This window comes from Columba livia, chromosome 21, assembly GCF_036013475.1.
Source record: "Columba livia isolate bColLiv1 breed racing homer chromosome 21, bColLiv1.pat.W.v2, whole genome shotgun sequence".
Classification (NCBI taxonomy): Eukaryota; Metazoa; Chordata; class Aves; order Columbiformes; family Columbidae; genus Columba; species Columba livia.
The window spans coordinates 152,927-170,542 of record NC_088622.1 but is presented as its reverse complement, the minus strand read 5'-3'; the positions used below and the strand labels follow the sequence as shown (position 1 = coordinate 170,542).

At 48.0% G+C, this 17,616-nt stretch overlaps 2 protein-coding genes across 3 annotated transcripts; one reads left to right on the top strand and one right to left on the bottom strand.

Moving 5' to 3' along the window:
- Positions 1–1,912: 1,912 nt before the first annotated feature.
- Positions 1,913–4,772, bottom strand: TNFRSF9 (TNF receptor superfamily member 9). Of its 2 annotated transcripts, none has more exons than XM_065037821.1 (7): positions 4,558–4,772; positions 4,359–4,466; positions 3,984–4,121; positions 3,426–3,492; positions 3,182–3,318; positions 2,818–2,952; positions 1,913–2,219 (listed from the first exon to the last, which is right to left on the bottom strand). In XM_065037821.1, the coding sequence occupies exons 1-7, from the start codon at positions 4,670–4,672 to the stop codon at positions 2,092–2,094; spliced, it is 828 nt and encodes a 275-aa protein (XP_064893893.1). In that variant the 5' UTR covers positions 4,673–4,772; the 3' UTR covers positions 1,913–2,091. The 2 variants fall into 2 exon arrangements, with proteins under 2 accessions (XP_064893893.1, XP_064893894.1); XM_065037822.1 differs by lacking the exon at positions 1,913–2,219 and adding an exon at positions 2,226–2,614.
- A 487-nt stretch (positions 4,773–5,259) lies between these two features.
- On the top strand, positions 5,260–12,293 carry PARK7 (Parkinsonism associated deglycase). Its single transcript, XM_065037825.1, has 7 exons — positions 5,260–5,411; positions 7,240–7,374; positions 8,418–8,519; positions 9,148–9,207; positions 9,550–9,619; positions 10,823–10,909; positions 11,829–12,293. The coding sequence occupies exons 2-7, from the start codon at positions 7,285–7,287 to the stop codon at positions 11,987–11,989; spliced, it is 570 nt and encodes a 189-aa protein (XP_064893897.1). The 5' UTR covers positions 5,260–5,411; positions 7,240–7,284; the 3' UTR covers positions 11,990–12,293.
- The last annotated feature ends 5,323 nt before the right edge of the window (positions 12,294–17,616 follow it).

Here is a 17,616-nt window from a genome sequence, read left to right as displayed (position 1 = left end):
CCGCGCCGGCCAGGAGGACGCTTTTTGACTTCCAAGAGAAACAAATGGCCAGGGCAAGAAGCTCCCGTGACCTCATCCGCAGCCGCCGGGGCTGCTTGGGAGTCGCCATGGTGCTCCCCGTTCCTTTCCACTTGCTGCATAATAAATGTAAAATATCGTTGAGAAAAGAGATGTTCACAGAAAGCAGACAACACTTAGAGCTTAAAGAGCTAGGAGGACTGAACTGCGTAATTTCTACATGAACTGGTAAGTTTCTTCAGGTATTAAAGAGTCTGTATGTTCAGTGAATCTCCCTGTGAAACCAACATGCACATGATCTATCAATTATTTGTCATTGCTAAAAAATACTGCTTTTCCACAGCCCTGGCTCTGAATCACAGACAGTCAGGCTTTCCTCCTTCCTTCTGCCTTGATTACCAGTAATTAAAGAGATAGACAGTGCAGTTTTGCACTGTCTTCAGAGCATTTCAAAATATATGCAGAATTCACTAACTAGATGTAAAATTCCAACTGGAATATCTTTTTTCCAAGGAGAAAACACCAGATGTTTTGAGTTTTTAGAGGATGCGTACTTTAATTTTCACACCTTACACGTGGATTAGAAACTAATCACGAGCAGAGCTGTTCTCCCGTGTTCTAGGACACTGTGCCCTGGTGCAAAGGTCGCTCTTTGGTTTATAAATAATTGGTGGCTTTCGTGTGTCCTGTTCATGTCTCTTGAGTTTTTGAACTTGGCGTAATAATGACTTTGTCTCATGGTTGAAAGTACTGCTAGACAGGGGCCATGGATAAATACACTCATTTAAATATACTTACCTTCATAGTTCAGTCTTCTGTATGACATTTATTTTCTCACATACTGTTTTATATTTACTGGTATACAAGTTTATAAAAATGTGTAAGTGTGGTTTGGTGAAAATAATCTGCTGTTGCAATCTTCTGCTGAATAGAAAGATGGGCCGTCGTTCTTCAAACACATGAATAGCGTTCTCTAAGTTGGAATCACGTAGAGGGGAAAATCACCCTTTACAGGACATACTGGTGAGTTTTCACTTTATTTTTTTGAATAACATTTATGGAAGAAATAAAATTAAATCTTTGCTTTTGTAAAAGGTTAAAAATGATGTTGCAAGTGCCGTGACTCAAGCGTGTCCTTTTTTCTCTTTGAGACCAAAGTAACAGTAATTGATCAAAGAGACAGATACAGTGTCTGATGTTAAAATCTTTCCAACCTCAGTTACAAAAATAGTGCCAGAAATGTATCATATTTACACATACCTCATCTGCAACGTACATAATGTTTACATCACCTAAAAGATCAAAGCTGAGTGATGCAGGGCTGAAGGTGGTGCAGTCCAGCTGCACAGTCACATCTATTTTGAAGGTCAACCACAGCTTTTCTCAGTGTTTCCACTGCCTCTCTTGAGCCAGTCAGCGCGACACAGCAGCAGATGCAAGCTCTTGTGAAGCACTTTGCAGCTCTAGACTCGTATGGCTTCCTCTCTCCTACGAATCGGAAGGTGCAGTGGTCAGGACAGGTACTTGTTTCTAGGGCTGATGGGATCTGGAATAAGGTTTATCTGTATTCGCTCATGAAACCCCAAACTGTTGGGTCTGATCCGAACTCTGGGAGGAACTGCAGCTCCAGACTGAAGAGGGTGGCTGGTAATGGTAACAGAGGCCACCAGTGTCACAGGTACCTCTGCTACGTGCTACAGCTCCTCTCTTTAGTGTCAAATGTTTTCAGACTGCATGGAAATACAGCTTAGGTGCCATTTACAAGGGGGACCAGAAATCCATCCTGCCCTTCTATTACTGCTTTTAAGTGCAGTACTACTTTCTATATGTAGATCAAGTACGTCTTAGCAATATGATTCTTAGTCCTAGAAGAAGAAAGTCAGCAAACTAGGTATTTTATTAATTTATTTTTATTTTTAAAAGAGATTTAAAATATACACTTTTTTCCTCAGTGGCTGGGCTGTTTAGCACTCAGAAAGGGTGTCAAAATCTATGAATTTCAATGTATGTAAACAAATTCTTGTCCTGTGTTCCCAGAGAATTCACATATGGTTGATCTGGACAGTCCCATTGCTAGTTCTCCAAAAGATCTCTGAATTCTGTGGATTTGCCGTGGTCCTGATATTCACCTTGTTCTTCCTCAGGAAAGCGGCAGCTGCAGGCATCCTCCTCCTGAACTGACTGCTCAGGTGTGGCGTGCACTGAAGAAAAAGATCAAATGTTCACTTTTTGTTGCATTTATTCAGCCATCTTATTTCACCCTTCCTCAGTCACAAGTGCAGGAAGTTGGCAGGAAAAATTCTTCAAATAATTCAGTATTCTGAATTTTTTCCCCTACAGCATGTACATCTGATAAAACTGATTCATCATACTTTGTTTTCCCTAATGCAGCAGCGGCTGCTCGTGCTTTCTGTGTCACGGGAAGGAAGACCAACGTGGAGCTGTTAGATTTTTGGAGCAACTGTCTGCTGTATTCAGAGTTGCACTGGGAGATCAAGCCCTTGTCTCTGGGAAAGGGGAGAGGATGAGAGAGAGAGAAAACCCCAAAGGAACAGAGATGCCAACTGTGCTGGATGCAATTCCACCTCCTTGCGTCCTGCAACAGAAATTCCAAAGCTCTTTCCCTTTCAGTCGTTCAGTTGTTTTTTGGTGTTTTTGCTGGGTTTGTTTGTTTTCTGACATACGAGGCAAAAAAAAAGAAGCTGTCTGCAACTATCTTTGAAAGATACTTAAAAAACAAGGGATTCCTGATTTCTGGCTAGTTTCAAAAAGATAAGGTGAAGAGTCTAGCTATCTTACTTTTCTTGAAGACATCACGTAGTTTCTTTTTCTGCCAGATAATGAGGCATATGCACGACGGCAGCAGAAACACTATGCACAGCACCCCAGCTACAGTGAGAGAAATGCTGACAGCGTCCGTCTGGAGGTCCTCCCCTAGGAAACAAACAGCGTTCTCTAAGCAGTGTTACAGAGCAAAGTCTACTGCCCCCAAATTAGCTGACAACTTAGTCTCAAGCTCTGCTTCTGGGTAAGTCTGCAACACTGGAAATGGATAGAAGGACGGACTCTTGCTTTAAATAAACGGTAAGTGAATGAGCTATAGTATGTTTCCAAGTAGGTCATAATTCTTTCACACTATAAGCAATACTACACAACCACTTACCTGGCACAGTGATAGGAAGTGGAATTGCAGGAGAGGTGGTAGGTGGACTAGTAAGTAAAGGGGGATTATCTGAAGTGTGTTTGCAAATGACATCTTTTGCTGTGGTTCCAGACTCCAGGACCTGGTTTGCAGAGCACCTGAAAGCCATTTTAAAGCAACACAGAAAAACAGAACAGAACAAAAACCATGGGAAAAAAATCCAGCCAAGTGCAATAACTGCAGCATTTATTTTTAGATTACTTACTTTGTCCAGTTTTTACAGGAGCCATTAGGCTGATCATTAAAAGTTCCATAGCGGCAAGTCTGGCAACCTTCGACAGACAAGGGCAGGTAAATTTGTACAAGATGAGCATTTAAAGCAACATTTGAAAGATTATTCTTGCCTGCTTGTACAGTGATGTGATGCACATTCATAGCGTTACTATTTCATAAGATGCTCTGAGTATGCAAGGCAAGTCTTTCCCTGTGAGCTATGTCCCCCTACAGTTCTCAGCTACAGAAGTGAGTTAATGTGGCACGAGGTGCCACACATCGTCTCTAACTCCAGAGTTCCCAGCTCGGTTTTTCAGAGGCTAGTGACAAAAGAGCTGTCATGCAGAGCAACCTAACTGGTGCACGATTGAGCTGCAGTAGGGCTCTGAGTTTGGCTCGCTCCACACACAATTCAAACCGTTTAGCAGCAGCGGCGGCCTTTATCTTGCCGTGTCCTTACTCCAGCAGTTTTCTCGCTGTGCAAGATGCAGGGGTGCATTTGGTATGGTGAGCACAAGAGGTTTAAACGGGTGTGGAAAGGCAACCTTACCGCTCTTGGTGTTCTCCTGGCCCACGCCGCAGCTCCGGTCGCAGCGGGAGCAGCTGTCGCCGCTGCAGCGATACCCCTCCTTGCACGTGCACTCAGCGTCGCTTGTTGAGGAACACTCTTTCAAATACCTGAATCTTCCTAGAAAGTGGAAACGAGTCGCAGTTCAGGTGCGTGCTCAGCACGCCGGACGCAGCGCAGCAAAGGCTCGGGACCTTTGCTCGTACACAAGTCGGGCTGGTGGCTTCAGCCAGAAGCCCCGCAGCCGCGCCGCATTGTTCTGCCAGCGCCGCTTCCACTCGCGGCGCCGTGACAGACTCACGCTCGGTGTGTCACCCCGGGCGGGGGAACAAGGGGCCGAGAAGTCGCCGCCTGTACCTTCGCACTTGCGGCAGAGCGTGCAGCCGCGGAGTCCGGCCGCGCTGGAGAAGGTGTCGGGCGGGCAGCGCCGGCAGCGCCCGCAGCCCGCGCCCAGCACGAAGGTACCTGCGGGCCGAGACACGGGTGGCTGCCGCGGGGCCGCGCTGCCGCGGGGCCGCGCCCGCTGTCCCCCGGCCCGGCCCGGCGCGGCGCTCACCCGCGGGGCAGTCGGCGCCGCACGGCGGGGCGGCCGCGGGCCCCGGGCTCAGCGCCAGCGCCAGCAGAGCCGCCGGCAGAAGCGCCCGCGCCGCCCGCGCTGCCGCTGCTCCCATGGGCTCGGTGCCGGAGTGCGCGCGGGGCGGCAGGCGCCGACCCTTAGGGGCCGCCCCCGGAGGAGCTGGTGCGTCAGCCGGGGGCGGTGGGGAAACTCCGGCCCCGCGGGACTTTCCGGCCCCCCCGGCGCGACCCCCAGGTCTGCCGGGCAGCGCCTGCAGCCCTGTCAGCGTTGCCCGGCAGCGGCCGCCGCTGCCCCCGGGGCTCCCCGGTGAGTCCCGCGCGGAATCCCCGCAGGGCACCGCGGCTTGGCCCGTGCGGCAAGCGGGGCCGTTCCCCGGTCGCGCCCCCGAAGGTGAGGGGAGAGTCCGAGTGGCGGGAGAGGTGCGGCCCGCGGAGGCAGCGAGGCTCAGGCCGCGCCGACATGTCTGCGAGCGCCTCCGTCGTGCGCGGAGATCCTGCGGCTGAGACCGCCCTGGGACGCGGCGGATCCCGCAGCGCGGGGCGAACGAGCGCTGCAGCCACGGCCGGGCCCCGGGCGGGCGGGCGGGAAGCGGAGATGCGCTGCCGAAGAGTCCGGCCGGGAAGCCCCGCCCCCTGCGGCTCCTCGCGGCCAATCGCCGTTGCTTCTGTACAGGCGCGTGGCCGCTGGGTTACGGCGGGAGCCCGTGAGGCCTCCGGCCGGGGGACGGGCGAGCGCGGCCGGGCCGCAGGCCGGGGTGCTGGGGGGGCGGGCGCTGTGGCTGCAGCGCGGCGGGATAGGCGGGGCCACCCAGAGCCACCCGCGCCTCGGCCGAGGTGAGTCGCTGCCGCCGCCGCCGCTCGTGTCGCCCGCGCTGCGTCGTACCCGGCTCCGGCCGGAGGAACTGCCCGGGGGGGAGGGTGGTGGCCGGGGCTGAGCCGGCGCTTGCGGAGGGCGTGAGTTTGGCGGGGCGGCCGGGCGGGGCTGCGCGGCTTCGGCAGCCGCCGCAGGGGCTCGGCCGCGGGCGGGCGGGAAGGCCGCTCAGGCCGCTCGCCGGTCCTCCGGGGACCGATCCGCCCCCCTCGGCGCTCCGGGCGGCTGCAGGCCCGGCCGCCTCGCCCCGTGCCGTTCTTCGTGGTCTGCTGAAATCCTGGCTGTGTGGAATGGCGCTGTGTCTTAAAATAAACGGATGAATGTGGCCTTTCCTCCAGCCTGGCCGAACTGGTGACCCGTAAAACTTCCATTGCCGCTGGTAGTTCGCTGCTTGGTCGGGGTTTTTAAAGTCAGAAACCTTAGCGTTCTGATCCTGCCACAAGTCGCCCTCTCGAGAAACACGCACGTACCACGTAGGGAAGTGCGTTTATCACAGTGGTCCAAGGCAGCCTGTGTGTACGCTGGCACTGCGATGCAAACAGATTTGCATCTGCCCTGCACAGATAGCTTGTTGGATGAAGTGGCTGTTGCCTCTGTGTGACTTGGCTCTGCCTTCTCAGAAAACAGCCTTGCCCCCGTGGTATTTACAGCGTGACGGCTACTTCCGTACACACCACATACAATCTGAGCATACTTGATCGGTTGGCCTTGCATTTGACAGTACATAAAGCTGCCCTAAAAGCAGGATTTAACACACAGGATTAGTCTGCTTTGGCTGGTTCTGCATGCTGCAGGATGTTCTACTGCATATTACTGTATTCTGGAATAGCATCTTGCTAAATGAGGCTAAAAGTAGGGAGCAAACCTGAAAATAGATGAAGCAGGATAAGGGGATGGTTTTCCTTCGTGTAGGCAACTAAATGTGGATCTCATTTTAAGAAGAGTCCCCAGATGCTACAGGAATTTCTGAATGGAAAGTCCCTACACAGGAAAAAATCCCTGTCTTACAGAGTGGATGAAATGCCTTCTCACGCCACAGATGATTTCACAGGCTTCTGTCAGACCAGTATGAGTTAGTGTGTATTTTACGTGATGTAGTTAAAGTTACTTTATAGTCACATGGAAATTTGACCATTCCCTTCAACTTGAATTTAGGAGCTAAAAAAAAAAAAAGTCTTAAGCCTGGTTTGTTCCATTTTCTAAATTCTGTGGTCTGCTCCCCCATCACACATGTGCACACACGTTTCTCCCACACACAATTGTGCAATACCCCAAAAATCTATTGCTCGTTTTTTGTAGGGGTACTGGTCGGGTCATTGTAAGTCACAGGAAACTTCCGAAAGCATGCTGTGTGGAAACTAAATACCAGACATGAGGTCAAAGCTCTTGCAAGCCCTTCGTCTAAACGCTGACCTGGGCAGGAGTGGGTAGGCTGGGTACGTGTGAGGGCGTGCAAATTGCAACCAGCTCACCCACCTTGAACCCTTCTCTCTGGCAGACTCAAATCGTGTAAAGTCTTGATCAGGCCAAGCTGCTTCTCGTTCTGGTGATGACGTGCTGTGCCTCCCACTGCACAAATGTCTTTATCCCTTAATATCAGAACACATTCTTTGTTAAAAGCTCTTTAGTGAAATGAGATCACTATGAATATTGATTAAAGCTAGTGAACTATTTTGAGGTGGCTTAAGTGAAAGCAAATGTAAATTTCTCACTTTTGAACTTCACTATTAGGAAGGGTTTGCACTAGGGAATTTGCCTTCTAACCACGTTGTCTCTTTCTACTCTCCTTAGTTCCTCCCCTCACAATTGTCTCACCTGAGAGCAACACAGTGAGACATGGCCTCGAAAAGAGCATTGGTGATTCTAGCAAAAGGTGCTGAGGAAATGGAGACTGTAATCCCCACCGATGTTATGAGAAGAGCTGGGGTGAGTATGCAGGCAACGAAAAGTCTGTTTGTGAGTGCTTGGTGAAGGGGACAAACTTTGCCCCAAGTTCATTGCTAGGAGTTCAAGGTTTAGTCTGAAAATTTACTTGTGCCTTCTTGCTGGTTAGCAAATATCTGTGCTGTGCTCCAAATAAGGGTGCACGACAACAGACATTTGTGCAAAAGGTAAACTTGTAAAACGCGAGCCTAACGTGGACTGGTGCAGATGTTTCAAGTAAATCTTACCCTGTCAGAAAACACGGCTACTCCCTTGCATCACAGCAGGAAATGCTTTTTTTTGTGGGGGTCTGAACAGCTTAGTACGTTACGGATTGTGACATTACATAGCTTTTCTTGAGTTACTTTTAAAATTGGGTTATTAACTAGAATTCCGTCTGGTGGGATTCCTCATGCTGTTTGTTACTTTAGCAACTGTAGTGGTACACAGTGTTACCATCTGATTAGGTATGAAAATAAGATTTTAAATAAATACACTAACTTCACATGTATAGAAATGGCTAAAATAAAAATTACCTTCTCCAGCCACCTTTGTAGTTTCGTTAATGTGCTCTCTGTTTCACCTGACAGGAGAAGCACAAGCTTGCGAATATGAGCTGTGCCATGCACATCTATGATATTACGACCAGGCATCTAAAAGTCAAAGGAGAAAATGGAACACACCATAAGTGTGTTTGAAAATGGCTCGAGCCTTCAGAGATACTTTAATTCATTATCTGATCCACTTAGTCTGGCTCTCCTGGGTTGTGTTGTATTGTTTTGTTTAAAACCCGTGGAATCGGGTATTCTCTAAATGTCCTGTTTGAAAAGTTGAACTATTAGAGGTATTTGTTAATCTCTATATGAATATTGCTGCTCACCTTGTGTGTTTGGGTTTACTCATGGTTTGGGGGAGCTTACGTGTTGCCCCATTCTTGACAGCTTTCAGTGGTGCTTCGCTTGTTCTGTGTACTACTTAAGAACCAATGTGTAAGAAAAAAATTCCTAAATTCTTGGGCTGTAATGATCCATGTATTCTTCTGTCAGATCAAGGTGACTGTTGCAGGCCTAACAGGAAAAGAACCAGTGCAGTGTAGTCGAGACGTCTTCATTTGTCCTGATGCCAGTCTTGAAGATGCCAGAAAAGAGGTTGGTCATCACCCTGGTCTGACGTAGCAGCCAGCATAGCCTTTCTCACGGTTTCAGAGATTAATCGGGAAAGCTTACGCATTCCCTTTAGAAATATGTTGCATGTTATGTTGGCTCTATGCTGCAGTGACTCACAGAGCTGCACATCCCGCAGTGCTCCCCTTTGGTGTTGTCCTGCTTCACAGCATGCTAAGATCAGACAGATTTCTTAATTCTGCAGAGGTATTTTGCAAAGTATCAAACCTAGAGCTTTATTTCGCATGTTAGTCGGTCCCACAAAACACTGTGATTTGGAACAACTGGAAAGTTCCGATGGGAAGCTGACCAATTCTGTACAGCAAGGCTGGGGCAAAAGCACTTGTCCTTACAGTGCAAGAGCTGCCATTGCGTGCTGAAGCTCTCAAATGCACTAGGCGTAAAAGCTAGTTCTGTAGCAGACTTCATCAATAGTAGGCTACTCCTGGAGTTCCATAATTGCGACTGGTTCTCCTAGTCTAAAGTGTTGTTCCGTGGAAGAAAAGGTAGATCCCATTGTTTCTCGCTTGATTCAGCTGTAATGGCTTTAAAACGGGGTAATGCACGTACCAGCCTCTGTTGTACAGAGCAGTTTTATCTTTTCTTTGTTTAGGGGCCTTACGATGTCGTGGTCCTGCCTGGGGGTAACCTTGGAGCCCAAAACTTGTCAGAGGTAAAGTTCTGGTATTGTAAAGGTTCGTGGGCATCCTCATGAGTAGTGGGTGGTCTACACTTGCTTAGTAATCCTGCAAATTCAGTTCAGCATCTGAAAATTGTTTTCTGAATGAATCAGTAAACTAATTGCTAATTGTTAATTTTGATGTGGGACAAGTATTTATTCATTTCAGTTTTTCTCCTTCTTGAGTGTTTTCGTTGCCATCTGTCTTGAGGCAGGAGGGAGAGGTGTCGGTTTTCTTTGTAAAACTTGTGTATGAATTTTCTGTGGAAAATGTTTCAGCTGTGCTTCAAACAGTCGACTGCAAACAATGACTTGTGATCTGGTTTCTGTATACAGTCTGCTGCTGTCAAAGACATTTTGAAGGACCAGGAAAGCAGAAAAGGCCTGATTGCTGCTATATGTGCAGGTGGGTTGACAGGACATCTCGCTTTTTAAAGCATTTGGATATTTCGAAGGGCCGGCCGTGCAGACAGTTTCCTGTCTTAGAAATCTGTATTCCTGTAATTTAATAGCAGGGATTTGTACCATACGTGCACCCATCAGCATGTGATCTTTTTGTAAATTTAATAGCGATCTCTGAAATATTGCGAATGCTTTTCTTACAAGTTCTGCTTGGTGCCCAGTTCTTTCCAACCAGTTGTGGTACTGTCTTTAAAATTAAAAGTGCAAGGTAATGTGCTGGGATTTTTTACAAAATATTTGCTTATTCTGGTGTTCTTTCTGTGGGGACACAGTGCTGGCAGAACATTATTGCTATAAATTTATGTGACTTCTGCTGCCCTTTAGCTTCAGGAGGAGTGCCGTAAAGATAGAATTACAGGCTCACCCTTCCTCATCTGAGCGGTAGCTAAAGATGGAATTCCTCTGAGGACAGGGTTGTCTGCTTACATATTCCGCACAGCCAGGCATCCAGTTCGTTTCTTTGCAAGATTTGTAAGTAAAAAAAAGCAAGACGAACAATTTCCAGTACTCCCATCTGAACGGAGAGGCTGGCCTAGGTACCTGCGGCTAGGAACGAGGAGAGTGGTGACAAGCACGAGACAATCTGGCAGAGTGTGTTTGTGTGTTTTCACTTCTGTTTTCTGGTACGTTGCTGAGGTGGTTTTGCTTTCATTCTTTACTTAGGTGGTGCGTGTACAGAGTTGTAAACATTCTTGACCTTGGCAGTGGTGCTTTTCTAGTTCTCTGACTGTATCATCTGCAGAACAATTGCAAATTTGCAGTTGCCCAATAAAGGCCTTTGCTTATAATCAGGATGGTCCATTTATTGAAGTATAATGCTTCTTAGAGCTGATTCCAACTGAACACAAAGAAGGTTATTTTCTGGACTATATCTGAAATGAATCAAATCTACAGAAATGAAACTCACATTAGGCAAATCCTGTCTTCAGTTTCTTTTGGAATTCCCATGAGGATTTCTGTCAGATGACCTAAGCATTCTTGACACAAATTCCTTCCTCAATTCAGGCCAAGGAGGAAGTACGAAAATAAAAGAGAAAGGCTGTTAAACAAAAAACCGCGTGGTTAGCCCATGATCTGTCTGAAATACTTCTTGGCACACAATTCCAACGTGTGAAGTTCCTCACAGGTGCAAACTTGTGTCTTTCAGGTCCTACTGCCCTTCTGGCACACGGGGTAGGGTTTGGAAGCAAAGTCACGACACATCCTTTGGCCAAGGATAAAATGATGAACGGAGGTACGTAATGACTTTTGTAAGTTTCTGAACCCTTCTCAGAATGTTTGTTGTTTTTTTTTTAGCTGAACGCTTGATCTAAAGAAAGCAAAATAAAAAATGGTTTTTGTATCTTATTTTATATCTTAGAATTTCCTTAAGGCTTTCCTGAATGTAATCAGAATTCATCTGAATATGCTAAAGCTATACTTCTAAGGCTGTTTAACCTGAAAATACAGGGCTGTATTAACATTCACGTTCTTGGGCAAAACAGGCTGCTGGTGTCACGCTAGGAGCATTTTCTCCCTTGTCCTCTTGAGGCTGTGCCATGTTTTACCCTTTTGGTTCTTTGCCTCGGTTCTTCCAACCACAAACTCCAGCAGCGCCTTTCCTGCTCTCCCGTGAGTGATGCTGTGAGCAGCTGGTGGGCCCACACTTCCTCCTCATACATGAAGGAAGTGGTGCTGAAGCACTGTGATGAAGTCATTCTGTGAACATTAGCAAGTCTGAAGGAGAGCAGGAGATGGCAGAGTTCCTCTGCACACATTTGGAAAAAAAAGCAAGTTGTGAACAGCTACACAAAAGCAGTCTGACTTCCAAAAGTAACCTCATGGGAACTGACAGGCACAGCGAGCAGTTCTTGATGAGCTTGTAGAATCAGGGGTACATTCCCATCCCATGTGTGTTGGCTCCCTGAGCTCCCTGCAGCCATTTTCCTGCCTGAGGACTGCAGGCAGCGATGAGCTGTCGGTTCTGGAGGGACAGAGACGCGCAGCCCCAGGCAGGCAGGGCCCACGCCGAGGTGCCGGCTGCGCAGCGCGACGCTGCTGGCGGGAGCCGCCGCTCCTGCGTTGCTGCAGGCAGCGGTAGACAGATCCGTGCTCTGCAGCGGCTGTGGGCACTGCACTGAAGACTGACCTTCTTTCTGTTGTGTTCCCCCAAGAACACTACCGCTACTCCGAGAGCCGCGTGGAGAAAGACGGGAACATCCTCACCAGCCGCGGCCCTGGTACCAGCTTTGAGTTTGGGTTGGCCATTGTTGAAACACTGCTGGGGAAGGAAGTGGCTGAGCAGGTGAAGGCACCCCTCATACTGAAGGAATGAAATCCAGGCGTGGGACAGGGAGTAGGACAATTTTGGATGGAGAGTCTTGGCCTCTGTAGAATAACTGTAGGATGCGCTGTTGTAAATAGAATTTAATTGTGGGTGAAGTTAGTAATTCCACTTACCTAAACTGGTGTACCTTAACAAACCAATGGTCTTTATTTCTGGAAAAAGATGCTGTTAGCAAAAAGCTTCATCACGAAGAAGCATCCAACATCTAACAATCTTAGTTGGCTCGTGGATGGCATTTAAAAAAATCACATTGGAAAATGTTTGCTGAGTAAATAAAAATGAAGCGACCCTTGCTTGTGTGTTGTTTCTTTGTGTGTTTTCTACCAACCTAGACCTATGAAACCTTTAAACCACTATGGCTGGCAATGTACTACTATTCAAAACAGCTTCTGTCTAGAATCTCACACAGTTCTTCTGACGTATGAGCTGAAACAAGGTGGTCGAGTGCTGGAACAAGCTCCCTAGAGAAGTGGTCAGGGCCCCAAGCCTGTTGGTGTTCAAGAAGCATTTGGACAACACTCTTAGATACATGGCTTAACTTTTAGGTTGGCCTGTGCGGAGTCAGGAGTTGGACTTGATGATCCTTGTGGGTCTCCTCTGACTCGGGATATTCTATGACTCTTTGAAATAGATGCTAGGAGTCTAATGAGACACTAGAAATTCTGAGACAACATGGAACTACATTTAGGGTGGGAGTATTCTTACCTTGTCAAGCATCCCAGCGTTCCCATAGCTTGCAGGTTGTCCAAGATACCATTGCAGTTTGTCTTCTTAAACTATTGCAAATCCATTGAGCTTTTTAGGCAGCTAATAATCAGCATAAAGCAGGAAACTGGACTTGGTAGCTTACCACCAGTAGCAGTGCTCGTTTCTGCTTACTATAAATCAGAACTTGCTGCAAACGTGACTTAAGTCAGCATAGGTCATTTTAGAGGAGTTGCTGGACAGGTTTCTGGAGGAAGTAGTGGAGCTGTATCCCCACGCGAATAAAGAACTTGGGATCAATTTTTGTCTTTGCTGCCTTTCTTTTACCAAAGAACTCTGCTGTTCCTGGCTCCGTCGGCTGTTGCGGTTACAAGGTGGCACCTCACTGGACTCGGAAGTTGTCACAGCATCTGGAGAGCTGGCTCTGTACATCTGGAGAGTACAGTCTGAGCTTTAGAGAATGGCTGCATGGGTGCCTTTGTGATTGCTTGTTTGAATGGGAAGTAAGTTCATTCTCAGTTACTGCATTTTGGTGATGACATACGTAGGTACTTTGCAAATGCCTCTATGTTGTTAGTATCTACTGGAAGAACTGCTTTAGTTGTGTGCTCTGCTTCTCATTTGTTTAGGAAATCTTTTGTATGTTTTTCTGGCTTTAAAATATACTCAGGATATGCAAAAAGTTGTAATCTATGTAAGATTGGACATGTTTGTTCATTAAATCTGCACGTCTAACTGGTATTGCCATGCAAATGTAAACCAAATGATGGAAAGAGCCTTTGTCCCAGAATCTGGAATAATCACCTGGTTTGTAAATGGGCAGGATTCAGAATACAGGAAACGCTCTGCGTTCCCGGGCAGTCGTGCTGCTTTGTAGCAATAGAAGGAAAATATTTCCAAGCTTCTATATAGCATTAACAAAGCAGCCAGGAACTTGATTATACTTTTTTCTTTTTTATTGTAAGGCTGAGAGTTCCTTTTACATAAGTGAGGTTTTCAATGCACACATTTGGGCTTACCCACTCCTGCTAAAATAGTGATAGGAAAAGCACTCAATAAAATGAGCTTAGAGCCCATTAATGGATCTGGTTAGCTTTCAGATTCTTTCACTGCATTCAGCAATCAGGACGTGTTTAATGAAAGGTGGCAATGCTGCTTGCATCACAGTTTCCTTCTATAAAGCTGATCCTGCTCTCAACCTTTTACATTGCCAGCGTCCAGCAAACCTGAATTTACGCGCGTTATCTGTTTCCGCTGAGGTGTCATTAACTCAGTTTCTAAGTCAGGGGAGTTGTGTGAACTAAGACTGAGCTAATTTTCCTCTTACGGGAAGTACTTAGAAGGAACTTGCTCATTAGAGGGAAAAAAAAGCACCTTCCAAGTTGTTAAATGCTTTTTTCCTCTCTCCTTCTCCATTTCACATTTCATAAAGAAGATCCCTGCTGGCTACATATCTTTTCCTAAAATCCCCTTTATCTGCTGCCGAAAGATGCGGTACTGTTCTGCTCAGTGTTTCATGAACACTAGGAACTTTGTGCCCTGTTAGTATTGGCAAGCTTTAGTTTTAGAGCCTACGGTAACTGGCTGTTGGCCACAGAACTTGGCTAAAATGAGAGTGCATCCGCTCTTCTCTACCTAGAATTTAGCTTTTTGTTCCCTGACTGCTGGATTATTTGGGGTCTTGTTTGTTTTCCTGCCGAGAAGGTAATCAGCAAGCAGCTGCTGCGTGCCTTGTGGCATCCCTCAGTGATAGTGGGGGGGTTCTCTTGATTCTGGTGGTTGTGTAGGCTTAAATGTGTATTTGAGAGTGAGCTCTTTCGCTGAATTGAGAAGTATTATATGACTTAGGCACATGAACAAGATGGCATAGATGCTCACACCTGCAGTGAATACTCGCGTTGCTGAAAAATATTTTCCGTTGGAATGAAGTAGCTTGTAATTGAAGCAGCAGCTCTGAACCAGAAGACAGGACATGCGGAGAGCGAGCAGCGTGGCTTTGCTGCAGGTCTTTGGCAAGTTTCTTTCCAAACAGGGAAAGTGCGCAGCACTGTGCTGTAAGCAGGTGGAAATCCCAGCCCAGGAATACATCCCTTGGAGCAACAGAGAGAGGATGCTCCTCTGGAGAGAGAAAGGCATTGCTTTTAAAATAGGTGGAGATAAACACAACCCTAACGGATGCAAACTAGCCCATACACTAGTGCTTACAGCTGTAAAAGTACACAAGGGAGGATGCTTCATCCAGTAATTACAAGCGTTGACCTAGCTACAAAGGCATGAGACCCACAGTGAGTGTTAGTGAGTGTCCTTTCAGTCTAGTAGCATATTGAATTTTACTTAATTACGCATTTTTATCTGCTGTTCAAGACTTAGTGAAAAGAAGTAATGCCATTTTTAATAAGAGCTTTTGAAGTCAGGTGCATTACAGCACCTCATGCTTGAGACAGACTGCTTTTACTGCAGGACACTCAAAGTATTGGCCTAAATTTGCTGCTAGTTCCTAAAAATGAAAATGTCCTTGAGCAGTGACCATCATCCCTTCAAACAGTTTGGAAACAGGTTTTCCCGGGGTCGAGCAGCAGCTGTGGGCACTGAGTGCCCGTCACGGCCCGACCAGCCTCACCTGGGCCCTCGCAGCACCTGCTGCCCCCAGAGCTGCATATAGGCTGAGGCTTGGGCCCAGCACTGGTTTTTGCTAAGGCTGATTTCCTGGGGCGCTTCCTGGTTGCCTTTGGAGATGCCTCTTTGCTTCGCAGCTGCCGGGCGCTGGGTCGCCGGGTGCCGGGCTGCCGCTGCCCTGGCGCAGGCACGGTGCCGGCGGCGGCTGCCCCTGCGCTGGGCTCGGTCTGTCTGCTCGTGTGGAGAAGCCGCCGCCGCTCCGCGCCCGGCCGCGCTGCTGTGCTCGCTCCTGGAGCGTACGGGTTGTGGTGCTGGACAAGACAGTGTTGTTTGCTGGCTCTGAACCTGGCAACAGGTATGTTTTCTGCTCTTTAGTTGGAAGCACTTTAGTTCTTAAAGACTCTCTGGATTTGCGTCTAGAATTTAGGAAATTCTGAACTGCAGTACTCTTAAGAGGCATATTTCTATTGAAGTTTTTGCAGTTATAGCTCTTCTTTAGATGATGTGTTTGGTTTCTCTCTGCTGTTAAGCTTCAATGAGTTATTTTGGAGACTGGTCTCTGTGTAGTTTCGACACTGCTTTTTAAATTGCATGCATTGCACTGTAAGTACTGTTGACTTTGGGAGCTGCCTCCTTTTGTACATCAAAACATTTCTCAATTACAGTGAGTTCTCAGAAGGCTTTGTTTACTTCCACATACAAGCAGTTCTAGCCTCAGACTCCCACTTTCTCCCGCGTTATTTTGTATGTAAATTAGACCGAGCCCTCTCACACTGAAGTTACCAGCTAGGCAGGGTAGTGACTGGCAGGCGCGAGGCAAGCTGCCTGGGGTGGGGACGAATCCGACCACTGATGGGAACAGCACTGTTGCTTGCGTTTTCAATAGGAAACCTGCTGTTGGGGTGGGGAATTGCTGTCTCATAAGAGAACTGGCAACAGAAGATGCATTTATCTCTGCTGACTTCTCCCATTGCCACATCTGACATGCTAATCGGTTGCCCGTCCTTGTGTTTTGCAAGGGAGTACTTTCCCTCCCCTTTAGTTGTGCAGAAGGGAAATGAATGCTTGTAGTTCTCTCTGGCCCTGGGCAGGATGTGTGACAGGAGTTTCTGCAGGTCAATAAAAGGGGTTGGTGGGTGTTAGCATCTGGAACTTTGGGTGGAAGGTCTTGGCATTGTGCGTTACTTTGCACAGAGCCCGTTTCGGGGGAATATTCAGCCTCCCTGAATTCTCCAGGGCATTGTCTGCATCCTGTCGTGTTGCCTGCGAAGGCCCGGGTTATGTATTTGTGTTGCACTGGGCACTCCCTTGTGCACAACTGAATGTCCCAATGTAAAATAAAGCTCAGGCATTGAATTGTAAGTCAGGCTGTTTGCAATACAGCCACCTTACTTATTGTGCTGCTCCAGGGCATGCAATAGCATCCTGCCTTATCGTGGAGCTTGCTTTTGGCCAGGTTGGTCTGATTAAGCTCTGCTGACAGGAGAAGCGTGGCCCGCCCGGGCGAGGCAGCGTGTCCAGGGCAACGGCCCGTTCGGTCGCTGGCAGCCCGAGGGACTGAGCTCGCTCCCGTGCCGTGCAGGGCTCCTAAAGCTGAGGCTGGAGCGATGCCGGTGCGGGCTGCGTCTGTCCCGTTGCAGTGCAGCCTGCTCCTCCGGTGGGAAGGTTGGCTGGGGAGCGACGCGGTCCTTGGCCATTCCCATGGAGCGGTGCTGCTGCGGGTGGCACAAGGCATCGTATGACTGGTAAAACCTTTAGAAGAAAATGGTCTGATGTGGACTCCTCACCCTTAAAAACATGTGCTTTTAGACTGTCAGTCTTTAGCAAAACACTAGCATTAAACCGTTTAACTTGAGGGTAGGAGCTACGCAGTTCATCCTCTAAGGCTTGTCCTTTGTCTTTAGAGCCCCATGCTAGTTCTCCATCAGGCTCTTTATCGGGCAGGAGATCACTGGCACTTGCCTTGCTGCTGTCCTCTTTTAAAAGGGTGTCTGGGACAGGGCTGTCGACCACTTTTCTCAGCACGATAAGAAGCTCTCTGAGAGGCAGCCCTCCCTCTTCCCAGCAAGAGCAGTTCAGGCTGTTTTAATCCCATGAGCACAGAGTGTGTCAGGGCGCGCGCCGCAATCTCATCTCCGCCCTGAGTTGTCAGAGGCCTTTGCCTTGCCACGTGCCTGTTGCTGCGCTGTAGGTTCTGCATCATAAGAGCACAATCCCAGTTCAAATTTCTTAATCTCAAACGCAGGGGTGTGCAACCGGGATGCAGAAAAACTTCTCTGGAATACCTTGTCAGT